The sequence below is a fragment of the Hyperoodon ampullatus genome (genome assembly GCF_949752795.1).
Source record: "Hyperoodon ampullatus genome assembly, chromosome: 8".
NCBI classification, from domain to species: Eukaryota; Metazoa; Chordata; class Mammalia; order Artiodactyla; family Ziphiidae; genus Hyperoodon; species Hyperoodon ampullatus.
Genome location: NC_136921.1, coordinates 19,734,141 through 19,759,175, shown reverse-complemented (window position 1 = coordinate 19,759,175; position 25,035 = coordinate 19,734,141). Strand labels below are relative to the sequence as shown.

The 25,035-nt window shown below is 43.2% G+C and overlaps 1 protein-coding gene across 1 annotated transcript in view; it reads left to right on the top strand.

Annotated features, from left to right (window-relative positions):
- Positions 1 to 889: 889 nt before the first annotated feature.
- Positions 890 to 25,035, top strand: part of CYP27A1 (cytochrome P450 family 27 subfamily A member 1) — a gene marked incomplete at its 5' end in the record, with an annotated part of 42,678 nt that continues 18,532 nt past the window's right edge. Inside the window, one exon of the mRNA XM_079710244.1 lies at positions 890 to 1,159. Within this exon, the coding sequence (XP_079566370.1) occupies positions 890 to 1,159 (270 nt within the window). The remainder of the gene's footprint in view (positions 1,160 to 25,035) is intronic.

Genomic DNA, 25,035 nt, shown 5'->3' with positions numbered 1-25,035 from the left:
GAATTCATGAAATAATACTTTTCCTTCTTGCAATATTTTCTGTACTATTTTGTTCTTTTCCATCTTATTAAAAGATAATTTTGGTCACATTCACTAAATCTGGTCTCAACCTGCAGTTTGAGAAATCCTGCCTCAGCAGACCAGGGAGTATGTGGGTGGTGGGGAGGGAGAGGGGTAGAACTGCATTTTTAAAAAACCCTAATATTTAAATTTATTTGTTTGGCTTCCTCCCTCCAGGAATCAGATGACCCTGGAGACAGGGTCGGTTTTTTTTGCTCTTTGCTTTTTTGCCCAGGGGGATTTATTGCTCTTTCCTCGCTCAGCCCTCAGACTCCGGGATCAACCCTGGAGGCTATCAGGAAAAGCCAGCGGCCGGTTTAATCTCAACAGCCGGTTCCTGGTCCCTCCGGGAAGTGAGGACAGCTGAGACGCTGGCGGTCTGGGGTGGCGAACCGGCCTCCCCGTCTTGGAAGGCTCCCGGGCTGCCGAGAACTTTGCCGCACTCCTGCCGGGAATAGAGACCAAGCGAGCTTCAAGTTCTCCTCGAGAGTTCGCGGAAGTGCGAGGTGGGGGAGTCGCGGAAGAGGCGGCCATCGTCAGCTCTCTGTGGGTCTCCCCTAAGTCCCCCGTGCATATTCTGGCTTGGCGTTATCCGGCCCCTCCCCGAGCCAGGAGGCTTACAGTTGGAAAGAGTGACTTCTGCGAGTCCCTTAGGTCCTATTTGGAGGGACTGAAGACCGCGAGGAAAAGTGAGCAGTAAGGGGCCTGGTCAGCCTTCGTCCGGCCCGCCCTGGGCTACCGGTACCCTTGAACCCGCCCCTACTGTTTTGTCTCTGGGCAAGTTCCAGGCGCTCTGCACTCGCGATCCAAAGGCGTGGCGGCGCGAGCCATGAATCGTATGGGTGCGCTGGGCTGCGCAAGGCTGCGGTGGGCGCTGCTGGGGACGCGGGTGGCTCTCCCTGGCCTCGGCTCCCATGGGGCCAGAGCCAAGGCCGCGATCCCCAGCGCCCTCCCTGCGGCCCAGGCAGCCGAGGCTCCCGGAACCGGGCCTGGCGATCGGAGGCTGCGGAGCCTGGAGGAGCTTTCAGGGCCAGGGCAGCTGCGTCTCTTATTCCAGCTGTTGGTGCAAGGCTACGTTCTGCACTTGCACCAACTCCAGGTAACCGAGCGGGGGGCCTCGCGACCAGGGATGTGGTACGCACCCGGACAGAGAAGTTGGGGATGGGGAGACGTTGGACAAAAAGTGAAGGACACGTTTAGCTCGGGACCGAGTGGGGCTGTGGTCATACACTGGGAATCTGTAGGGGCTATGAACTGAAATGAACAGGTCAAGGGGTGCTATGAAGCAGGAGGGCACTGGGCTAGAGGTGATTTGGGAGACTAGGTTTAAAGTGGACAGAGGTTGAGATTCAGTCTCATCTCCTTGACTCCTCTTTTCACACTGGGTGCCCCACCCATTCTAGACTTCTTCCAATTCCTTAAGCCTAGAAAGTCCTTCTCCCGCCTCAGGGTCTAGGAGGTTCCCTCTGCCTGAATTGTGGTCTTCACCCTTCTACTTAAACACTTGTTTTTGTCTCTGTGATTTCCCTGGGCTGGGTTAGACACCTGTTAATGTGCTCCTGTAAAGCACCATCTTCTTTCTCTGTCAATTCCTCTGTGTTATATGTTTTAAAAATTTTATTTATTTATTTATTTGCGGTATGCGGGCCTCTCACTGTTGTGGCCTCTCCCGTTGCGGAGCACAGGCTCCGGACACGCAGCCTCAGCGGCCATGACTCACAGGCCCAGCCGCTCCGCGACATGTGGGATCTTCCCGGACCGGGGGCATGAACCCGTGTCCCCTGCATTGGCAGGCGGACTCTCAACCACTGCGCCACCAGGGAAGCCCATTTATTTATTTTTAATTTATTTATTTTTGGCTGCGCTGGGTCTTCGTTGCTGTACGCAGGCTTTCTCTGGTTGCGGCGAGTGGGGGCTACTCTCCTTTGAGGTGCGCGGGCTTCTCATTGCGGTGGCTTCTCTTGTTGCAGAGCACGGACTCTAGGCGCGCAGGCTTCAGTAGTTGTGGCTCGTGGGCTCTAGAGCGCAGGCTCAGTAGTTGTGACGCACGGGCTTAGTTGCTCCGCGGCACGTGGGATCTTCCCCAACCAGGGCTCGAACCCCTGTCCTCTGCATTGGCAGGCAGGTTCTCAACCACTGCGCCACCAGGGAAGTCCCTGTGTTATAAGTAATATAAACATTTCTTTAATATTGCCCTCCTGCAAGAATGTAACCCTGTGAGAGCAGGGGTCCTCCTGTTTGGCCTGTATCTCCAAGCCTGGTACTTGTAGATGCTCAAATATTTGTTGAATCAATGAAAAGTCCATATTTTAATTGTATCATCAGGCCACATCATTTAAAAATGAAGTGATTGATTATATGATCTAATACAACTATCAAATGCTTTCTTAGTAAAATTAATATTTCAAACATTAAAAAAAATAAAGTGGACAGAGGTTGGGAGAGAAGGGAGATGTCTTGGTAACAGAATAACACATGCAAGTGTATAAGCTGCCAGATGTTATAGAACCACTATTTATCTGTGGTGATATCTATGGTGGTATCGGCTACCACAGACTTCTTCCAGAGGAAATGGCTTCTGGAGGATTACAGAGGTTTGGTGATTTGCAGGGTAAATTTCCCCTTAATGGAGAAAAAGATGTCATTGCTCAGAGAGTGAAAGCAAAATCATAGACATTAAGGAAAAGGTACATTTTTGTTATTAAGAAATCAATGTCCAGTAAGAAGGTTTTATCCAGTGGAACACTGATATGAGGCAGGGATGGATGGATCGCCCACTGTCAATGGACAGAGACTGGAAAATCCAATGTTGGTTAAGTTGGAGAGGTTTTAGGAAGTGAACCAAAGAGATTCATGTGGGATTTGTCTTTCTGATGACTATTAACAAATATTAGCTCACCCACTCTGCCCCAGGCATTTTTCCAAGAGCTGAGCTTCAGTGAGATGTGGCCAATACCCACATGGGGGTTAAATGCTTCTTTGGGGAAGAGGGGTAACAAGGGAGTAAACAAATCAGCAAACAGCTAATTTCAGAAAGAAAGCTGAGTGCCCTGGGAGGAGAAGCCAGTTCAGGGCTGGGGGAGGAGTGGGACCTTTGATTCGAGCATGCCATCCAGGCACATGTGTGGTTGTCAGTGACTGACAGGAGTAGACAGGCCTTGGGCTGGGCTGATCAACAGACTGGTCACCAGGTAGCTGTACTGGGCAGTAGTAAAAAATGAGGAGGAGCTGTGGGGACTTGGGATATGACAGGCCTTTGAGGAGGATATTGAAGGCCAGACTAAGGGCCCTGGTTCTTCTGAGGAGCCATGGTGAGCTATTGAGCAGGCATGGGGTGAAGATGGCCTCCAAGGGACACTGTCCAGGTTATGGTGTGTACAGTAGGATGGATTGGACAGGAGAGTCAGAGAGGGCCTCGGGTGACAAAGGGTATGGCATTATCTGAGCCACCCCCCAGGGAAAGTTGGACTGGGAGTTAATGATGAGGGAGAAAATGACTGTGAGGATTTGAAGGTCCAGACTGAACACAGTTTCTCTGCACCTGCCTGGGCTGCTGCCATCTCCTAGGGTCTTCTCTGTTGGGTTCATGCTTCTGAGGCATGGTGGGCAGGTCACAAGGCACTCGGAGATGGTTAAAAAAAATTATTCCCTGTGTGCTCAGCTCCAAGAAACCAAGTAAGCCAAGAAACCAGAGTCCTGAAAGCTTCCCCTGCTTGATTTAACCTCTAGAAATGTGAGCAGCCCAGTGAATGCCCCAAGGGTGGGGACTAAGGATTTCTCACCATTTTTCAGGGAAAGTTCATTGGGAAGTTTTGCTCAGGACTATCTCTGCAGTGGTAACTACCAAGAAATTCTCGACTGCCCTAGGAAGTGGAGGAGGAAGCAGGAGAAAGCCAGGAGTGTGTGGCCATTTATTTATTTTTCATTTTTTTAAAAACATTTATTTATTTATTTATTTGGCTGTGCCGGGTCTTAGCTGCAGCGCACAGGATCACGGGATCTTCGTTGGGATCTTCATTGCGGCATACAGGATCTTTTTAGTTGCGACATGTGGGCTCTTTTAGTTGTGGCATGTGGGATATAGTTCCCTGACCAGGGATGGAACCCGGGCCCCCTGCATTGGGAGCACGGAGTCCTAACCATTGGACTACCAGGGAAGTCCCTGTTTGGCCTTTTATTTTATTTTTTTAAATTAATTTATTTTTGGCTGCACTGGGTCTTCGTTGCTGCGCTCCGGCTTTCTCTAGTTGTGGCGAGCGGGGACTACTCTTCATTGTGGTGCGCGGGCTTCTCATTGCGGTGGCTTCTCTTGTTGTGGAGCACGGGCTCTAGGCCTGTGGGCTTCAGTAGTTGTAGCATGTGGGCTCAGTAGTTGTGGCACATGGGCTTAGTTGCTCTGTGGCACGTGGGATCTTCCCGAACCAGGGCTCGAACCTGTGTCTCCTGCACTGGCAGGCGGATTTTTAACCACTTTGCCTCCAGGGAAGTCCCCCTGTGTGGACTTTTAAAGGAGAGGCCGGACTAGAATTTTGCAGAGCCTCCTGGCTTCAGCCTTTGTATCCCAAAGATCTGGAATCACATGAACCTGGGCTGCTCCATGGGAAATATATTAGCCCTTCCCACTACATGTGGCTGGTGTGAGTTAGTAAACAGCGGAGTGCTGCACATCTATAAAAGCCAGTTAATACCCCTGTTGAGAAAGAGGATGCTTCCAGTGACCCACTTTGTATCAGTTCAAATCCATTTGGTTGCCACTCTCACCAGCTTAAACTATAAAGCAGCTTTATTGGTTCCTATAATGGAAAAGTCTAATAGTTGTGTGCCCTTCAGGTATAGTTTGCTCTAGTGATTCACGAGACCATCAAAGCCACAGTTCTGTTCTGCAGTTCTCTTGGCTCTGCTGTCTCACAGAACTTAGTTGACTGGCTTGGGTTAATTGCCCATTCTTGAATCCATCATAGTGGCCATAGGTGTACTCTAGCTTAGACTCATGCAGGCTTACTCCTAAAGCTGGGGTTGGGGGCCCTGCCACCTAAACAGGCGGCTGCTGCACAAGGAAGAGGACAGGAAATGATATAAGGGCAGCTGACCATAATGTCTCCTGCACCCTCAGTTGTCAAAAACTGCGTATCACACATAAAATTAATAAAATCAGCTTAGGGAAGCACTGTAGGACTTTAAGGGGTTGGAGTGGGAATTGGGAAATGTGAAAGCCTTGCTAGTCCATAAATGCCAGTTCCTTTCTCTTTTCTAACTAAAATAATGACAAGAGTGCTGAAAAAGTGAAATGTGAACATATGTTAAATTTATATGTAAATTTATGTAACAAATTGATATCTTTCAAAGATGTTGACCCTGAGAATGATGAGATCAGCTGTCTATTCTGTAGCTCTCATTGTGGACTACCTGGGTTGGTGACCCCTCCTGTGTCTCCCTAATGCTTCCTGTACATATTTGTCATTTCATGTATCATGTTTCTTTTTTTTATATATAGTTCACAAAATTTTTTTTCTTGTGATGAGAACTTTTAAGATTTACTCTTTTAGTAACTTCCAAATATACAATACAGTGCTGTTATAGTCACCATGCTGTGCATTACATCCCAGGATGTAATCTTGTAACGCCCACTTATTTATTTTATAACTGGCAGTTTGTACTTTTTGACCACCTTCATGCATTTTGCCCTCCTTCCATGCCCACCTCTGGCAACCACCAATCGGTTCTCCGTATGTATGAGTTTTGTTTTGGTTTGTTTAATTTTTAGATTCCACATACACATGAGATCATTCAATATTTGTTTTTCTCTGTCTGACTCATTTCACTTAGCATAATTCCCTCAGGGTCCATCCATGTTGTTGTAAATGGCAGGATTTCTTCTTCTTCTTTTTTTTTTTTTTTTTGCCGTATGTGGGCCTCTCACTGTTGTGGCCTCTCCCATTGCGGAGCACAGGCTCCGGACTCGCAGGCTCAACGGCCATGGCTCACAGGCCCAGCCGCTCTGTGGCATGTGGGATTCTCCCGGACCGGGGCACGAACCCGTGTCCCCTGCATCGGCAGGCGGACTCTGAACCACTGCGCCACCAGGGAAGCCCTCCTTCTTTTTTATAGCTGAATAATATTTCTGGGTGTGTGCGCGCGTGTGTTGCATTTTCTTTATACATTCATCCATTGATGGACGCTTACGTTGCTTCCATGCTTCCATGTCTTGGCTATTGTAAATAACTGCTGCAGTGAGCATGGGGGTCCATTTATCTTTATGAGTTTAGTGTTTTCATTTTCTTTGGATAAATACTCAGAAGTGGGACTGTGGGATCATATGGTAGTTCTAATTTTAATTGTTTGAGAAACGGCTATACTGTTTTCCATAGTAGCTGCACCAATTTACACTCCCACCAACAACAGTGCACGAGGGTTCCCTTTTCTCTACATCCTTGCCAACTCTTATTTTTTTGTCTTTTAGCCATTCTAACGGTGCAAGGTGATATCTCATTGTAGTTTTGATTTGCATTTCCCTGGTGACTAGTGATGTTGAGTACCTTTTCATTTACCTGATGGCCATCTGTATGTTGTCTCTGGAAAAATGTCACATCAGATCCTCTGCTCGTATTTTAATTGGATTTTGTTTGTTTTGCTATTGAGTTATATGAGTTCTTCATATATTTTGGATATTAAGCCTTATCAGATATATGACTTACAAATATTTACTCCCATTTGGTAGGTTGTCTTTTCATTTTGTTGATGGTCTCCTTTGCTGTGCAGAAGCTATTTAGTTTAATGTAGTCCTGCTTGTTTATTTTTGCTTTTGTTACCTTTGCTTTTGGTGTCAAATTCAAAAAATCATCATCAAGACTGCTGTCAAGGAGCTTACCACCTATGTTTTCTTCTGGGGTTTTTATGGTTTCAGGTCTTAAGTTCAAGTCTTTAATCCATTTTGAGTTAATTTTTGTGTATGGTGTAAGATAGTAATCCAATTTCATTCTTTTGCATGTGGCTATCCAGTTTTCCCAACACCATTTATTGAAGAGGCTGTCCTTTCTCCATTATATATTCTTTGCTCCCTTGTCATAAATTAATCTACCGTATATGTGTGGGTTTATTTCTGAGCTTCCTATTCTGTTCCACTGATCTATATGTGTGTGTTTATGCCAATAACATACTGTTTTGATTACTATAGCTTTGTAATATAGATTGAAATGCCTCCAGCTTTTTTCTCCTTTCTCAAGATTGCTTTGGCTATTCGGAGTCATTTGCAGTTCCATACAAATTTTAGGATTGTTTATTTATTTCTGTGAAAAATGCCATTGGAATTTTAGTAGGAATTGCATTGAATCTGTAGATTGCTTTGGGTAGTATGGACATTTTAACAATAGTAATTCTTCCCATCCATGAGCATGGAGTATCTTCCCATTTATTTGTGTCTTCTTTAATTTCTTTCTTCAATGTCATGGTTTTCAGTGTACAGGTCTTTTACCTCTTTGGTTAAATTTATTCCTGGGCATTTTATTCTTTTTGATACAGTCATAAATGGGAGTGTTTTCTTAATTTCTCTTTCTGATAGTTTGTTATTAGTGAATAGAAACAAACTGATTTTTGTATTTTGATTTTGTAACCTGCAAGTTTACTGAATTCATTTATTAGTTCTAACAGTTGTTTTGGTGGAGTCTTTAGGGTTTTTGATATATAGTATCATGTCATCTGCAGATAGTGATAGTTTTACCTCTTCTTTTCTGATTTGGATGCTTTTTTTTTTCCTGGCCTAATTGCTCTGTCTAGGACTTCCAATACTATGTTGAATAAAAGTGGCAAGAGTGGCCATCCTTGTCTTTTTCCTGATCTTACAGGAAAAGCCTTCAGCTTTTCAACATTGACTATGATGTTAGCTATGGGCTTGTCATATATGGCCTTTATTATGTTAAGGTTCATTCTCTCTATACCCAGGTTTTAAAAAATTTTATTTATTTATTTATGGCTGCATTGGGTCTTTGTTGCTGCACGCGGGCTTTCTGTAGTTGCAGTGAGCAGGGGCTACTCTTTGTTGCAGTGTGCAGGCTTCTCATTGTGGTGGCTTCTCTTGTTGCGGAGCACGGGTTCTAGGTGCGTGGGCTTCAGTACTTGTGGCTTGTGGGCTCTAGAGCACAGGCTCAGTAGTTGTGGTACACTGGCTTAGTTGATCCACGGCATGTGGGACCTTCCCGGACCAGGGCTCAAACCCATGACCCCTGCATTAGCAGGTGGATTCTTAACCACTGCACCACCAGGGAAGCCCCTATACCCAGTTTTATGAGAGTTTTTATCATAAATGGATGTGGAATTTTGTCAAATGCTTCTGCATCTATTGAGATGATCTTATGATTTTTATCCTTCATTTTGTTATATGTTGTATTATATTGATTGATTTGCAGTTGTTGAACCATCCTTTCACCCCTGGAATGAATCCCTCTTGATCATGATGCATTTTTTTTTGTTTATTTGTTTGTTTGTTGTTTTTTATGTATTGTTGAATTTGGTTTGCTAATATTTTATTGAAGAGTTTTTTCATTTATGTTCATCAGGGATATTGGCCTGTATTTTCTTTTCTTGTACTGTCCTTGTCTGGTTTTAGTATTATGGAAATTCCAGCCTCATAAAATGGGTTTGGAATTGTCCCCTCCCCTCCTTTTTTTTTTTTTTTTTGGAAGAGTTTGAGAAAGTTTAGTATTAATTCTTCTTTAAAATATTTGGTAGAATTCACCAGTGAAGCCATCTGGTCTTTGACTTTTGTTTGTTAGGAGGTTTTGGTGACTGATTCTGTCTTTATACTAATAATTGATCTGCTCAGATTTTCTGTTTCTTCATACTTCAGTCTTGGTACAATGTATGTTTCTAGGAATTTATCCATTTCTTCTAGGTTGTTCAATTTGTTGGCATATAACTGTTCACAATAGTCTCTTGTGATCCTTTGTGTTTCTGTGGTATCAGTTGTAACGTCTCTTCTTTCATTTCCGATTTTATTTATCTGAGTCCTCTTTTTTTCTTGGTGAGTCTAGCTAAAGGTTTGTTTATTTTGTTTAGCTTTTTAAAAAGCCATCTCTTAGTTTCAGTGATCTTTTCTATTGTCTTTTTAGTCTCTGATTTATTTCTGCTCAGATCTTTGTTATTTCCTTCCTTCTACTAATTTTTTTAAATTAATTTTTATTGGAGTACAGTTGTTTTACAATGCTGTGTTAGCTTCTGCTGTACAGCAAAGTGAATCAGCTATACATATACATATATCCCCTCTTTTTTGGATTTCCTTCCCATTTAGGTCACCACAGAGCATTGAGTAGAGTTCCCTGTGCTAAACAGTATGTTCTCATTAGTTATCTATTTTATACATAATATCAATAGTGTATATTTGTCAATCCCAATCTCCCAATTCATCCCCCCAGCCCTTTCCCCCTTGGTATCCATACTTTTGTTTTCTACATCTGTGTCCCTCTTTCTGCTTTGCAAATAAAATTATCTATACTATTTTTCTAGAGTCCACATATATGCATTAATATATGATATTTGTTTTTCTCTTTCTGACTTATTCCACTCTGTATGACAGACCCTAGGTCCATCCACTTCTCTGCAAATGACCCAATTTCATTCCTTTCTGTGGCTGAGTAATATTCCATTGTATATATGTACCATATCTTCTTTATCCCTTCCTCTGTTGATGGGCATTTAGGTTGCTTCCATGTCCTGGCTATTGTAAATAGTGCTGCAATGAACACTGGGGTGCATGTGTCTTTTTGAATTATGGTTTCCTCTGGATATATGCCCAGTAGTAGGATTGCTGGGTCATATGGTAGTTCTATTTTTAGTTTTTTAAGGAAGCTCCATACTGTTCTCCATAGTGGCTGTATTAATTTACATTCCCACCAACTGTGTAAGAGGGTTCCCTTTTCTCCATACCCTCTCCAGCATTTGTTGTTTTTAGATTTTTTGATGATGGCCATTCTGACCAGTGTGAGGCGATACCTCATTGTAGTTTTGATTTGCATTTCTCTAATAATTAGTGATGTTGAGCATCTTTTCATGTGTTTGTTGCCCATCTGTATGTCTTCTTTGGAGAAATGTCTATTTAGGTCTTCCAGCCATTTTTTGATTGGGGTGTTTGTTTTTTTGATATTGAGCTGCATGAGCTGCTTGTATATTTTGGAGATTAATCCTTTGTCAGTTGCTTCATTTGCAAATATTTTCTCCCATTCTGAGGGTTGTCTTTTCATCTTGTTTATGGTTCCTTCTACTAACTTTGAGGTTAATTTGTCCTCCTTTTTCTAGTTCCTTGAGGTAAAGTTTGGTTATTCGAGATCTTTCTCTCTCTCTCTTTCTGTCTTTCTTATTTTTTTTTAAATCTTTCTTATTTCTTAATGTAGGCATTTATTGCTGTGAACTTCCTTCTTGGAACTACTTTTGCTGCTTCCCATAAGTTTTGGCTTTTGCCATTCTTTGCATCCTTTCCCTGAAGCCTCCATTCCCATACTCCACTGGACATCAGCATCAAAGGCCAGATGATCTGTGACCTTCTGAACCTGGCGGATTTTTTCTGCCCAGCGCAGAGGATATCGTTTCCAGCTCTAGCAGCTCCAGCAGCTCCACCACCAGGTCAGCCTCCTTGCTTGTCTGCAGCTCAGCTGGCAGCATGAGCAGCCCCATAGAGACTCTGGGAAGGGGTGGTGTCTGGGTGTTCCCTCCTGCTTGATCTCCCTTACTGCTTGATCTGCCCTGACAATCTATCCATGCACACTGCCATGTCAGTGCCCCTAAAAGCATGTTTGATTAATTGCTCCCCTGCTCAGGAATCCCTACAGGTCCTGGGGAATCAGCTTTAAATTCCTCAAGCAGATGTTTGAGGCCCCAGCCTCCTTTTCCCAGGCACCCCTCACTTTAAGTTTTGCTATGTTGTGTTTTTCCATTTTCATTCATCTTTAGTATTTTTTTAAATTTCTCTTTTGATTTCTTCTTTGACCTAGTGGTTGTTCAGTAGCATGTTGTTTAATCTCCACATATCTGTGAATTTTCCAGATTTCTTCTTGCAGTTGATTTCTCTTTTTTAAAGTTAATTAATTAATTAATTAATTAAATTATTTCTGGCTGCGTTGGATCTTTGTTGCTGCACACGGGTTTTCTCTGGTTGCAGCAAGCAGGGGCTACTCTTCATTGCAGTGTGCAGGCTTCTCATTACAGTGGCTTCTCTTGTTGCAGAGCACGGGCTCTAGGTGCATGGGCTTCAGTAGTTGTGGCATGCGGGCTCAGTAGTTGTGGCTCATGGGCTCTAGAGCGCAGGCTCAGTAGTTGTGGTGCACGGGCTTAGTTGCTCCACGGCATGTGGGATCTTCCCAGACCAGGGCTCAAACCTGTGTCCCCTGCATTGGCGGGTGGATTCTTAACCACTGGGCCACCAGGGAAGTCCTTGCAGTTGATTTCTAGTTTCGTACAATTGTATGGGCAAAGATGCCTGATTGGATTTCAGTCTTCTTAAATTTATTAAGTTTTGTTTTGTGGCCTAACATTTGATGTATCCTGGAGAATGTTCCATGTGTGCTTGAAAAGAATGTACTGTTGCTTTTGGGTACAATATTTTGTATATGTTTGTTAAGTTCATCTGGTTTAATGTGTCATTTAAGGCCAATGTGTCTGTATTGATTTTCTGTGTGGATGATGAAGTGGGGTATTAAAGTCTCCTACTATTATTATATTGTTATCTATTTCTCCCTTTAACTCTGTCACATATTTAAGGGCACATGTTTCTTACCGTTACCTGTTTATATAGCTTAGAGATTGGGCTGTGAACCTCTGAGGGCCTATGCCTTTTCCAGCTCTGTGTCCCCTAGCACCTGGGTACAGGAGAGGATCTTGATAATGTTTGGTGAATGAATACATTTCATGTACCAGTCAAAGGGCTATGAGTGGTACTGAGCAGTAGCTACATCTAGTGGTAAACTTCTTTGTGAGATTCTTCTCAGCTCCCTGATCTGAGTTGTTTGACATAAGATAGAGTGAAAAAGAGACAGTGAGGGAGGTGGGCAGATTGATCAAGCTGGCCCATCAGGTCTTAGCTTTCCAGGTTCAGAAACTAAATTTTGTCAGTTCATTCAGCACGGGTAGACTATTGGGGACTGACCCATATTGGCCAAACACACAGAAACAAATTGTGGATTGGAGTATTTATTTACAAAAGTTAGCCCTCCCAGGGATCTTATACCCCATCACATAGAAGCCCCCTATTCTAGTTATTCCTACCTAACAAACTATCCCAAAACATAATGGCTTAAAACAACATTTTGTTATACTTATGATTTTGTGAGTCAGGAATTTGGGCGGTGCACATCAAAAATGGCTTATCTCGGGGCTTCCCTGGTGGCGCAGTGGTTGAGGGTCTGCCTGCCAATGCAGGGGACAGGGGTTCGAGCCCTGGTCTGGGAGGACCCCACATGCCGCGGAGCAACTGGCCCCGTGAGCCACGAATACTGAGCCTGCGCGTCTGGAGCCTGTGCTCCGCAGCAAGAGGCTGCGATAGTGAGAGGCCCATGCACCGCGATGAGGAGTGGCCCCCACTTGCTGCAACTAGAGAAAGCCCTCACACAGAAACGAAGAGCCAACACAGCCATAAATAAATGAATAAATAAATAAATAAATAAAAATTAAAAAAAAAAAAAATGGCTTATCTCTGCTTCACAGTGGAGTGGGGCTTTAGTTTGAATGGCTGAAGATGGCTGGGATGGCTCAAGTGGGGCCATATGTTTAGGCTTCAGGTCTGGTTTTTGGCTGGCTTCCTTAGCTTTTCTCCATGTCACATCTGCTGGGCCTGGAATTTCCAAGATGGCTTTTTCAATTGCATGTTGGATGCCTGGGCTGGTTTGGCCAGAATGACTATTTCTTTCACTACATGGCTAACCTGGGCTTCCTCACAGCATGGGGGTCTCTGCATAGTCAGACTTCTTACAGGGTGCTGGCTTCTCCCAGAGTGAATGTTCCAAGAGACAGAACGTGGAAGTTGCCAGTTTCTTAAAGCCTGGTTCTGGAAACTGGCATAGCATCATTCCTGCTGTATTCTACACATCAAAGCAGTTACAGAGCCCACTCAGATTCTAGAGAAGAAGATGTAGACCTGACCTATTAATGGGAGAGATGTCAAAAAATATGTGGCCTTCTTTAATACACCTAACCTCTTCCTAGAATCCACATACCTAGGGAGAGAAATTAGTAACTACATTAGTGGACCGCTTGGTGTGCAGGGACCCCAGAACTAAAGCAATAGAATTGTATGGAAAAAATTTCATCTAGGCCTTGGAGAAACCTGGTTGAATGTGCTTCTCTGGGTGCCTGTCCATTAGATTAAGTATCTCTCTCTCTTCAGAGGTAAATGCTGCCTATTTTTGCTCTTTGGCTCCTTCTTCTGGATTTTGTAATGGCCACTCCCATCCTGTTAACACATTCTTTCTTCAGTTTGGCTAATACCATTGATTAGATGGATTTTCTTTCCCAGTACTCACGTTACCATCAAGCCTTCCAGAGATTATCTTCAAGTTACCTTGACTTGCTTGAGTGTTTTTCAGTCTCATCTGGCAGATGTTTACAGACTGTCCTTGAGACTCTGGTGGAATCTAATGTAGCGCTTTAAAGCCTCAGGGATGGGAAATTTGAAACTAGGTATCAAGGTATAAAGTGTGAGTCATACCAACTTAGCAAGTGCACTGCCAGAATTTTTACCTTACAGATAAAATTTGTGGTCAAAGAAATATTACACACTTTTCAAGATAGCAATATTTCTGATTGGGAAACATTAGAATGACTTACATATCCCAGTAGGGAACTAATTAAATAAATTACAGTACATTCATACAATGGAATTTTATACAACCATTAAAAATAAAAGGGGCAGGTCTATGTGTATTAATATGAATTGCTTGGTAAGAGATGGGAGGAAAGTAAGGTGCAAAACTATATAATATGCCATCATTTGTGGATAAAAAGTATGAGGGGTATATTCATATATATATTTGTATGTGCATAAAATATCCCTGGGAGGACACACAAGAAATTGGTAATGATGATTGCCTCTTTGTAGGGGTCTTGGAGTCTGGAGATGAGAGTTAGGAGGAAGACTTACTTTTTTTTTTTAAATACATTTATTTATTTATTTATTTATTTATTAAATTTTTAAATTTATTGCTGCTTTGGGTCTTCAATGCAGCACGCAGGCTTTCTCTAGTTGTGGTAAGCGGGTATACTCTTCATTGCGGTGTGCAGGCTTCTCATTGCGGTGGCTTCTCTTGTTGCAGAGCATGGGCTCTAGCCACGTGGGCTTCAGCAGTTGTGACACGTGGTCTCAGTAGTTGTGGCTCACAGGCTCTAGAGCGCAGGCTCAGTAATTGTGGCACATGGGCTTAGCTGCTCTGCGGCATGTGGGATCATCCTGGACCAGAGCTCGAACCCGTGTCCCCTGCATTGGCAGGTGGATTCTTAACCACTGCGCCACCAGGGAAGTCCCAAGACTTACTTTATATTGCAAGACTGCTATGGACCTCCACCAGAGTTTCCTCTGGCTTCATCCTGCCCAGGCATAGTTCACCATCTTTTGGGTCTTTTTGTACCCTTTGCATTTTAACAGTGTACATATATATTGCCTTTTACAATTTTAAAAACAACAACAAAAGAATGGAGAGCAAGAGATAAAGCATGGCTGACCTAGTGCTTCCTGGTCCAGCATAATATTTTGAGATCTTCTGATGGCCTTTCCTCTTGTACCCTTGTTTGGCTCTGGGTCCTTACTTTTGATGTCCACTTCTGCATCTGCATCCTCTTTTTAGCTCTGCGTCCATTCTTGGTCATCTCCTCCTTGTTCTTGAATACTCTCATTGTTCCAGTCCAGACCATCCCAGCTTGCAGGCAAAGGTGCACAGCTTACTGAGGTTTGCCTCTGGGTGTGTGAGGGGTGCAGGTTGCGGGTGCCGCTTCTGTTTTCCTAACAGCCTCTCTGAGGGCGTCCCAGGCAAGGCCTTTTCTTGGATTACCCTTAGATCTGCCTCTACTCTCAGCCCATTGTTTCTCTCTGGTACAAAATCAGAGGAAAATTCTTACTGTCCACCTATCTGGTACATATCTTTGTAACTTTATGACAGTGCTTCTGTCTTGCATAAAAGCAGACATTTTTATAAATATTGAAGTAATGGCTGCACACATGCACAAAAAATATTTTTTGCAGCTTTGTTTGTAAAACCAAAAATTCAGAAACATGTTAAATGCCCATCAGCAGGATAACTAGATAGTGACATATTCAATGGAACACTATGGAACACTATGCAATAGTCATAATGAACACACAACCTTTTTATATTTCAATATAGAACTTGGCAGGGGGAGGGATAAATTAGAAGTTTGGGATTAACAGATATACACTACTATATATAAAATGGGTAAACAGCAAGGACCTACTGTATAGCACAGGGAACTATATTCAATATCTTGTGATAACCTATATGAGAAAAGAATCTGAGTTATTATATACAACTGAATCACTTTGCTGTACACCAGAAGCTAACAGAACAGTGTAAATCAACTATACTTCAATAAAAAAATTAGAACTCAAAACCAAAGTTGAGTATAGAATGATATGTACTATGGAATACTATTTCTATAAATTAACAACCACATAAAAATAATATGGGCTATCATTGTGATGTAGTAAAATTATATAAATATTGACAGAAAGAGCACATTTCAAATTCAAGATAGTGGTTGCTCTGGGGAGGGAGGGCAAAGGGAAAGATAAGAAGAGGACTTTGAAATGTTTTCTTTTCTTTCTTTTTTTTTTTGTTGACGTATTTTTTTTAACATCTTTATTGGAGTATAATTGATTACAATGATGTATTAGTTTCTGCTTTAAAACAAAGTGAATCAGCTATACATATACATATATCCCCATATCCCCTCCCTCTTGCGTCTCCCTCCCACCCTCCCTATCCCACCCCTCTAGGTGGTCACAAAGCACTGAGCTGATCTCCCTGTGCTATGCAGCTGTTTCCCACTAGCTATCTATTTTATGAAATGTTTTCATTTTTAAAAAAGATTTGAAGCAAATATGACAAATATTAACAGTTCTTAATTCTGGAGGGAGGGTACAAGGGTGTTTATAATGTTATTTTCTTTAATTATCCACATTAAAATCTTCATAATAAAAAATACAAGTAATTCTGCTCATCATGAGTTCAAATGGTGCCTCTGGCTTGGTCTGATCTTAGAGAAAAGCATTCAAGACCAGGTTCAGAGCAAGGAGAACTTGGGAATGCTGTTAGTTATTTAACACCCTCTGTCACTTGAAAATGTGAATTCCACTTGTTGAGGGGGTTGGGGCTAAACTCCTCTTGACACTTGGACAGCAATGAGTCATGGCTGTGCCAGCTGAATTCCTCTTCATCTTTGACCCTGAATGATGCCTTCTTTCTGGCATTGGTCAGTGTAGGCAAAAGAGAGGCCTGTGCTTGAAGTTACATCTCTCCTTCTGTTTATCCACCTGATGGCTGCCAGCTTTTCGTGCCAGGTTTGTTGACACTGGCAAAACAGTACTTGGTATTTGTGAGTTCACTTTTGTCCTTAGGACTATTAACTTGCTGTTTTAGTGTTCTTTTTCTGTGCTGAGAGCCTCCTTAAGGAACCCACTATCAGTAAACCAAACAGGCCTCTAAGTAGGAGAATAAAACATCGCAATGCAGTATCAATTTTTCTGAGGGGAGATTTTAGATGATTTTAATGTTTTTTTTTCTTGTAACAACTTTATTGAGATATAATCCCATACCATACAACTCACCCATTGAACAATTAAGTGGTTTTTAGTATATTCACAGAGTTGTGCAACCATCACCACATCAATTTTAGAATATTTTAATCACCCCAGAAAGAAACCTCATACTCTTTGGCAGGAACTCCCCGCTCTCCATTCCCTCATCAGTCCCTGGCAACCACTAATCTACTTCCTGTCTCTATGGATTTGCCTGTTATGGACATTTCATATAAATGGACTCATTCAATATGTAATCTATTGTGAAAGGCTTCTTTTACTTAGCATGATGCTTTCAAGGTTCATCCATGTTGTACATGTGTCAGTACTTTATTCATTTTTAATGGATGAATAATATTGCATCATAAGGATATACCCCACTTTGTTCATCCATCCATCTCCTGATGATATTTGCATTCTTTCCACTTTTTGGCTCAGTGGTATATTTTGAGTTCTTAAGGTCCACACAACTGTCAAAGATAAGCACAGTTGGGCATTAGTTAAAGTGGTGAAAACAGATTTTATTCAGGAACTACTGACAGTAGAGGAAAGAGATTAACGCCTTTCCAATTTGTGCAGAGGTGACTGGCGTTTTAAAGGGAGAGTGAGGGAGTGGGTGTGGGATGGCAGGGGTTTGAAAAGAGTCAGGAAAGTGAAAAATGACAAAAAGCAGGAATTGGGGTGGGGGTTGGTCCATGTGAAACTCATTTGGGTTTGCTAACTGGTGCTTATCTTATTGATAAGCACCCTTCCACGGAGACTGGAAGAGAGGGGTCCTATCTTCAGATGATGGATGGAACAAACAGGGCATTCCTTGGCAGCCTTGAGTTTTCTCAAGGCACTAAAGTACCTACTTAAAGTAGGCACTTTAAGGAGGGTTTCATCCTAGGGATGAAGGTCACTCTAGGGAGATGACTTTGAGCTGTTAGAAACTATGTTAGTGTGTTCAAGCCTTTAAAGGCCAATGTTGGTGCAACAAAAAGAATAAAATACCTAGGAATAAACCTACCTAAGGAGACAAAAGACCTGTATGCAGAAAACTATAAGACACTGATGAAAGAAATTAAAGATGTTACAAACAGATGGAGAGATATACCATGTTCTTGGATTGGAAGAATCAACATTGTAAAAATGACTATACTACCCAAAGCAATCTACAGATTCAATGCAATCCCTATCAAACTATCAATGGCATTTTTCACAGAACTAGAACAAAAAATTTCACAATTTGTATGGAAACACAAAAGACCCCAAATAGCCAAAGCAATCTTGAGAAGGAAAAACAGAGCTGGAGGAATCAGGCTCCCGCACTTCAGACTATACTACAAAGCTACAGTAATTAAGACAGTATGGTACTGGCACAAAAACAGAAATACAGATCAATGGAACAGGATAGAAAGCCCAGAGATAAACCCATGCACATATGGTCACCTTATTTTTGATAAAGGAGGCAAGAATATACAATGGAGAAAAGACAGCCTCTTCAATAAGTGGTGCTGGGAAAACTGGACAGCTACATGTAAAAGAATGAAACTAGAATACTCCCTAACACCATACACAAAAATAAACTCAAAATGGATTAAAAACCTAAATGTAAGGCCAGACACTATAAAACTCTTAGAGGAAAATGTAGGCAGAACGCTCTATGACATAAATCACAGCAAGATCCTTTTTGACCCACCTCCTAGAGAAATGGAAATAAAAATAAAAATAAACAAATGGGACCTAATGAAACTTAAAAACTTTTGCACGACAAAGGAAGCCATAAACAAGATGAAAAGACAACCCTCAGAATGGGAGAAAATATCTGCAAATGAAGCAACTGACAAAGGATTAATCCCCCAAATTTACAAGCATCTCATGCAGCTCAATATCCAAACAACAAACAGCCCAATCCAAGAATGGGCAGAAAACCTAAATAGACATTTCTCCAAAGAAGATATACAGACTGCCAACAAATACATGAAAGGATGCTCAACATCACTAATCATTAGAGAAATGCAAATCAAAACTACAATGAGATATCACCTCACACCAGTCAGAGTGACCATCATAAAAAAATCTACAAACCATAAATGCTGGAGAGAGTGTGGAGAAAAGGGAACCCTCTTGCACTGTTGGTGGGAATGTAAACTGATACAGCCACTATGGAGAACAGTATGAAGGTTCCTTAAAAAACTAAAAATAGAACTACCATGTGACCCAGCAATCCTACTACTGGGCATATACCCTGAGAAAACCATAATTCAAAAAGAGTCATGTACCACAATGTTCATTGCAGCTCTATTTACAATAACCAGGACATGGAAGCAACCTAAGTGTCCATCGACAGATGAATGGATAAAGAAGATATGGCGCACATACACAATGGAATATTACTCAGCCATAAAAAGAAACGAAATTGAGTTATTTGTAGTGAGGTGGATGGGCCTAGAATCTGTCATACAGAGTGAAGTAAGTCAGAAAGAGAAAAACAAATACCATATGCTAACACATATATATGGAATCTAAAAAAAAAAAAAAAAAAACATGGTTCTGAAGAACCTCGAGGCAGGACAGGAATAAAGATGCAGACGTAGAGAATGGACTTGAGGACACGGGGAGGGGGAAGGGTAAGCTGGGACGAAGTGAGAGAGCAGCATGGACATATATACACTACCAAATGTAAAATAGATAGCTAGTGGGAAGCAGCCGCATAGCACAGGGAGATCAGCTCGGTGCTTTGTGACCACCTAGAGGGATGGGATAGGGAGGGTGGGAGGGAGATGCAAGAGGGAGGAGATATGGGGATATATGTATATGTATAGCTGATTCACTTTGTTATAAAGCAGAAACTAACACACCATTGTAAAGCAATTAAACTCCATTAAAGATGTTAAAAAAAAAACATGTTCTGAAACTAAGTACAAACTATAAAAATCAAACAACAACAAAAAAACGGCCAATGTTGGGGCTTCATTGAGAAGAGGGCTGAGGAGCCTGACTAGAATTTGGTAAAGGAGAAAAATCTTTATCGTAACCTACAGCTGTGTTTCCTAAATTTGTTTAGGTCCCTAACCCTTTGAAAATCTGAAAGCTATGGCACTTCTCTGCAGCAGAAATTTGTGTATATGCACAGCATATTGCATAGGATTTCAGCTGTCCACCCCCCAGCCTCTCTGCACACCCAGGTTACCACCCCTTGTCCTGGAGGTGGATTAGTGTGTTCTAGGCACTATACCTAGAATTTGGGTAATGATTGCCAAGAGCTGCTTTGTGTTATCTACCTTAACATATTGGCTAGGCACAGAGCACCTTTGGAATCAATTAGTAGTATAATTCTCTTGTTTAACTGATGAGAAGGTGTCAAGCTCACACATACAAGACAAGGCAAGGCTGAGGCCTGACTGATTCAATCAGTAAAGCTATAACAGCCACTTTTAGATTTAGACATTTTATTGCTCACATAGTGAAAGGATGACAGAGGCAAAGGCACCAGCCTGTGATGCTGCGTCACACCCTCGAAGGACAACCCGGAAACTCTTCCAATCAGATGACTGCACTGCAAGTTGCAGGGTACCCTGTTGCTGAGGAGACCCTTCTAGACTGTAACTAAGGAGTTTTATATTCTGCAGCTCTTTTCTGTGTGGGCTTTCTGCCCACACCTCTGCAGAACCCGGGCAGTGATAAGAAACTGTCTCCTGACAGCCTCCCAGATGAGCTAGGGAGGTGAGTGGGAGGTGGCCTCAGAGCAGCTCCTTGTAAGGAGGCATGAAGTCCCTCCAGTCTCTCATGTTCCAGGAGGATCACAAAGTCTAATGCCAAAACTCACAAGTTTTGAGCTCTTGAGCTACGGCTCAAGTCTTTGAGTGTGTGGATATGTGTGCAAGCTTGCCCCACAGCTGCAACCCCGACCTTTCACTTATCCAAATAAGAATTCTCAGGGGCAGAGATCACCCCATCAGATGGACATTGAAATTTTACTGATAGGAGCTCATACCAAATCTGCTCTGTTTGTCTTAGGCAACATCAGATGGGGGTCACCACAACCATGATTCTCTGCAGTTTAACTAGGCCTATCTGGAGTGTAGACTGCATCCAGGCTCCCCATTTGGAGGACAACTAAAGCTGTCAGCCACCACGTCTACCCCACCTCAGCCGGCCCAGGGAAGTCTTGGGCAGTATGATTGTCTATTACCACCCAGGGTGAAGAGTTTAGAACAACCCGTGACTAATGAACAAATAAAAGAGGCCGACAGTGACAGGATGAGGCTAAAGAGACCAAATCAGTGTCCAGAAGTTTAATCTTGCTCTGTCATCTTTAGTGGAGACTGGTCCTTTCTGAGGTCAACGGATCTTGGGACATTTCTGAGAGTTTTTAGATTCAGATTCTCTTTGGCCAGTGTTGAGGGTGGTGGCAGCAGTCTGAGTTAAACGGTGAGATGTCTGTAGATAAGAATTGAAAGAGAGAGAGATTAATAGTCCCTCCCATCACTCCCAACCTCCCAGGGTTGATCTCTGATGTCCCACCAGCCAGGGGTGTTCCTCTTGTTTCCGTAGCCATGTGACCAGTCTCTCCAGTAATCACTCTATTCTGTGTCCCAATCTTCCTTGTGTCTTACCCTCACATGATCCCTGGTTTCTCCTGAGCTGCCTCAGTTGTTTCTTTCTTGTATACCTTGTACCATCCTAGATCATCTCCCACCTCCTGATATATGGGCCGCATCAAGACCACCTTAGGAGTTGTCACCTCATATCATGGTCATTAGCATCGATATCCATGGTTGTACACGAGCGGCAAGCATACCTGGTGGCAGAAGAAGCACCAAGGTAGAGTAGTTCACTCCCCGACTCTTCCTGCTACTTGCAAATTCCAGTGGCCTGGTTTCCCAAGGAGTAGGTGTGGGAAGAAAAATGGTAGAATGAGAAGAAGGAATTATGTGGTTTGGGTATCTTACAGCCTATCTGGGCCTCTTTCCACCTTCCCCGTCTCTTAATGAAAAATTGCTTAAATGAGAGGTACCCTTCTGGTGAATTGCCACATTTATAGTCCAAACTGACTTTCTTAAGTGTGTGATCCAGTGGGAGCTGAGCTTTGGTTGTCCAGTTGTCTTTTTCAGTTTCTCCTTTAAGCGTCCATTCCCTCTTTCAATGGCACCTGCTGCCTGGGGATGATATGAGGCATGAAAGGTCCAGTGAATACCCCAGTAACTGCCCACTGCTAGACACTTTTTACTACAAAGGTGGTGCCACTGTCTGATTGGACGCTCTTGGGAATCCAAGTATGTAGTACAGTCCATCTAAGGGTCTTTGAGTGCACTGCTCCACCCCCATCTGCTGTGTGGTTGGAGATGGCAGTGCCATACCCTGAAAAGGAGTCTACTGCAGGCAATATCTAATGCTACCCTTAAGAGGATGATAGGAGTCCTATAGAGTCTATCTGCCAGGATAGGCCAGGTCCCCCTCTGCTATGTGCCCCAAAGTTTCCTTTACCCCTGGACTGTGTAGCTGGCAGTCTGGGCATATCTGCCAGGCTTTCTTGGCTTTGTGTGCTCCAGTCACTTGTTGTGGGGCTCAGTCTTGAATTGTAGATGGCTTCCCATGCCTCATGCAATGGTCTTTTCATGGTCCTTACATGGGCATCACAGATCTTATCAGTTCGCTGATTCCATTGATGTTCATCCAAGAAGACCTTTTCCACAGACATCACCTGGGTCACAAACAGGGAGTGTAGATCTTGTGTGATCTGCTGCCGTCATGTTATCCCCAAAACGGCTGATACTCGACCATCCAGGCATCCTGCTGCCAGGTACCAGCCCAAACTGCCATGAATTGGTGGAAATGTAACAGGGTATATTTTGGGAGGTCTTTTCCAGGGCAAGAACCATAGCTCACAGCTCTGCCCAATGAGCAGGGTGCTCTTTTCCATGCATAGTTTTCAACAGTTTTCTTCAGGCTGCACAGCAGCAGCAGCAGCCCAGTACACCCCATGGCCTTCAACTTAGCTGATCCATCCATGAACCAGGCTTAGGCATTGTCAAGAACCTCAGTGTACTGAAGCCCCCAAGAAACCCAAGGTTTTAGTGTATACCCTGCATCTGAATCAACACATCTGGAGGATGACTAACCACTTAATGCTAGGTTTGCTTCTTTCCTGGACATTGTTCTCATTTCTTTTTTCTTTCTTTCTTTCTTTGGCCGCACCGCGCAGCTTAATTCCTCGACCAGGGATTGAACCCAGGCCACAGTAATGAAAGTGCTGAGTCCTAACCACTGAACCGCCAGGGAATTCCCCTGATGTTCTCATTTCTGACGAATCTCATGAGAGGGGTCTCAGGTACAGCAACACTTTGCTTTGTCAGTCTCTCAATGTCCACCAGAACTCAAAAACAAGCTGAGAAGTAGCTCTCAATTGGGGTGCTCTGGGTGGTGATGTCACGCAAGCGCCATGTCCAGTAGAGGGCCATTGCCTAGTGGCCACATAATTTTGCCACAGGCTCCAGTCTGCATGATTGTTAGTCACGGACACAGGCCTTGTAGATGACTGTCGTCATGTTCACATGGCATTCTCCCTGTATGCATGTGCCTCTGTGTCCAAATTTCCTCTTTTTTGGGGGACCCCAGTCATACTGGATTCAGGCCCACCCTAATGACCGCATTTTAACTGGATTACTTCTGTAAAGACTGCATCTTAAAATAAGGTCACATTCTGAGGTACTAGGTGTTAGGACTTCAACAGATAAATTTGTGGATGAGACCCAATTCAACCCATAACACCCCTTCTTAGTCTGAAGGGCGTTTATCTTGGTCTGTGTCTAGGCTTCCATTCTGGAAAATTGGTTGCCTAGAGCTAAATAGTTTTCCAGCGTCTGTCTTTGGGGCTCAAGAGAAGATTGAACTGTCTCTCATAGATTGATGGTACCCATTAAACAAACTGCTCCACCTATCCCTGAGTGACTATCTCATCATCTGGGCACTCGTGATTTCCACTATAAATCCAGGCCTGAGTTACAGTGGCCCTACAGGAAGTTATAGTTTCCCCTCTTGTCACCCATGGGTGCTTATGAGACGATGGCTTCATTGTGGTTATAAAAACCCACTGCAACAAGCCCTGGTTAGTCTTTACTTGTTGTTCCTCCACGCTCATGTCATCAGTAAGGTGTTCATGGCCAGGGTGGCTAGGGGCTTGGAATCAGTCATTAGGTGATGAATTGATTTCCATTCCTTCTCAGCCAGCAGAACTGGTGTGGCTTTTGCATCTGCTACTGCAACCAACTTCTAGAGTCTCATTAGACTTTTAGCCAAGTCTATCTCTAGTTTCTCCTTTCCTGCTCCTTGTAAGAAGGGACCTCCATCTGTCTCTGAGGAGCTGACTGCCCTTGATGACTAGGGAGTATTTTATCTGTGGTCACACCCACCTATTCCTAGACAAGCAGTTTCGCTTTTCTGATGATACAGAAGGGAAAGGAGCAACCACGGAACACTTTTTAAAAATTGTATGGGGCCCTTTCCGCTTTTACTGTAAACACCAACACAACTCATTAGGGCTCTCAGGGACAACGGTCAAGGACCCTTGTCCCCTTGTCACTAAACACACCAGCAACCAGGTCCTGCCACTGCCCGCTGGGATCTTATTCCATACCTTGTGAGTTGGCCTGCTGGGGTCTCACTGTCTTTTTTCTAAAAGGATGTTGTAACTATATCAGCTTTGGGGAGAAGGGCGTTCAAAACCCCATGTAGTCAATCTGTCAGGAGCAGTGGGGCAACACCCCGGGAGTGTGGGTCCTTTTGCAGGTGCAATGCTTATATCAGGAACATACTGCTTTTTAGTTGGTAAAAGACAGGAGTTTTTCTTTGACTGCCAGAGGGATTCTGTGTTGTCAATCCACCAACATTGTTTCCAGAAACCACTCCTCTGACTCCAAACCTTGTTGGGGCTTAGCAGTCACTCCTGCTGAGACCTTTAACTTGCTAATCAAGACTTCATTACACACTTAAAACTTTGGAAGTCAGAGGAAGTTTCCTAACATTTTGGGAACCCACATAATTAAACATTTCATTACTGGTTTCACATTTTTGCCACAGTCAGTAGGAGGAATGGCTTCAGGCTTCTCACTCGAAGAATCACATTCACTTTTGTTCCCTCTCTTTTTAAAAAAAAAAATTTATTGGGCTTCCCTGGTGGCGCAGTGTTTGAGAGTCCGCCTGCC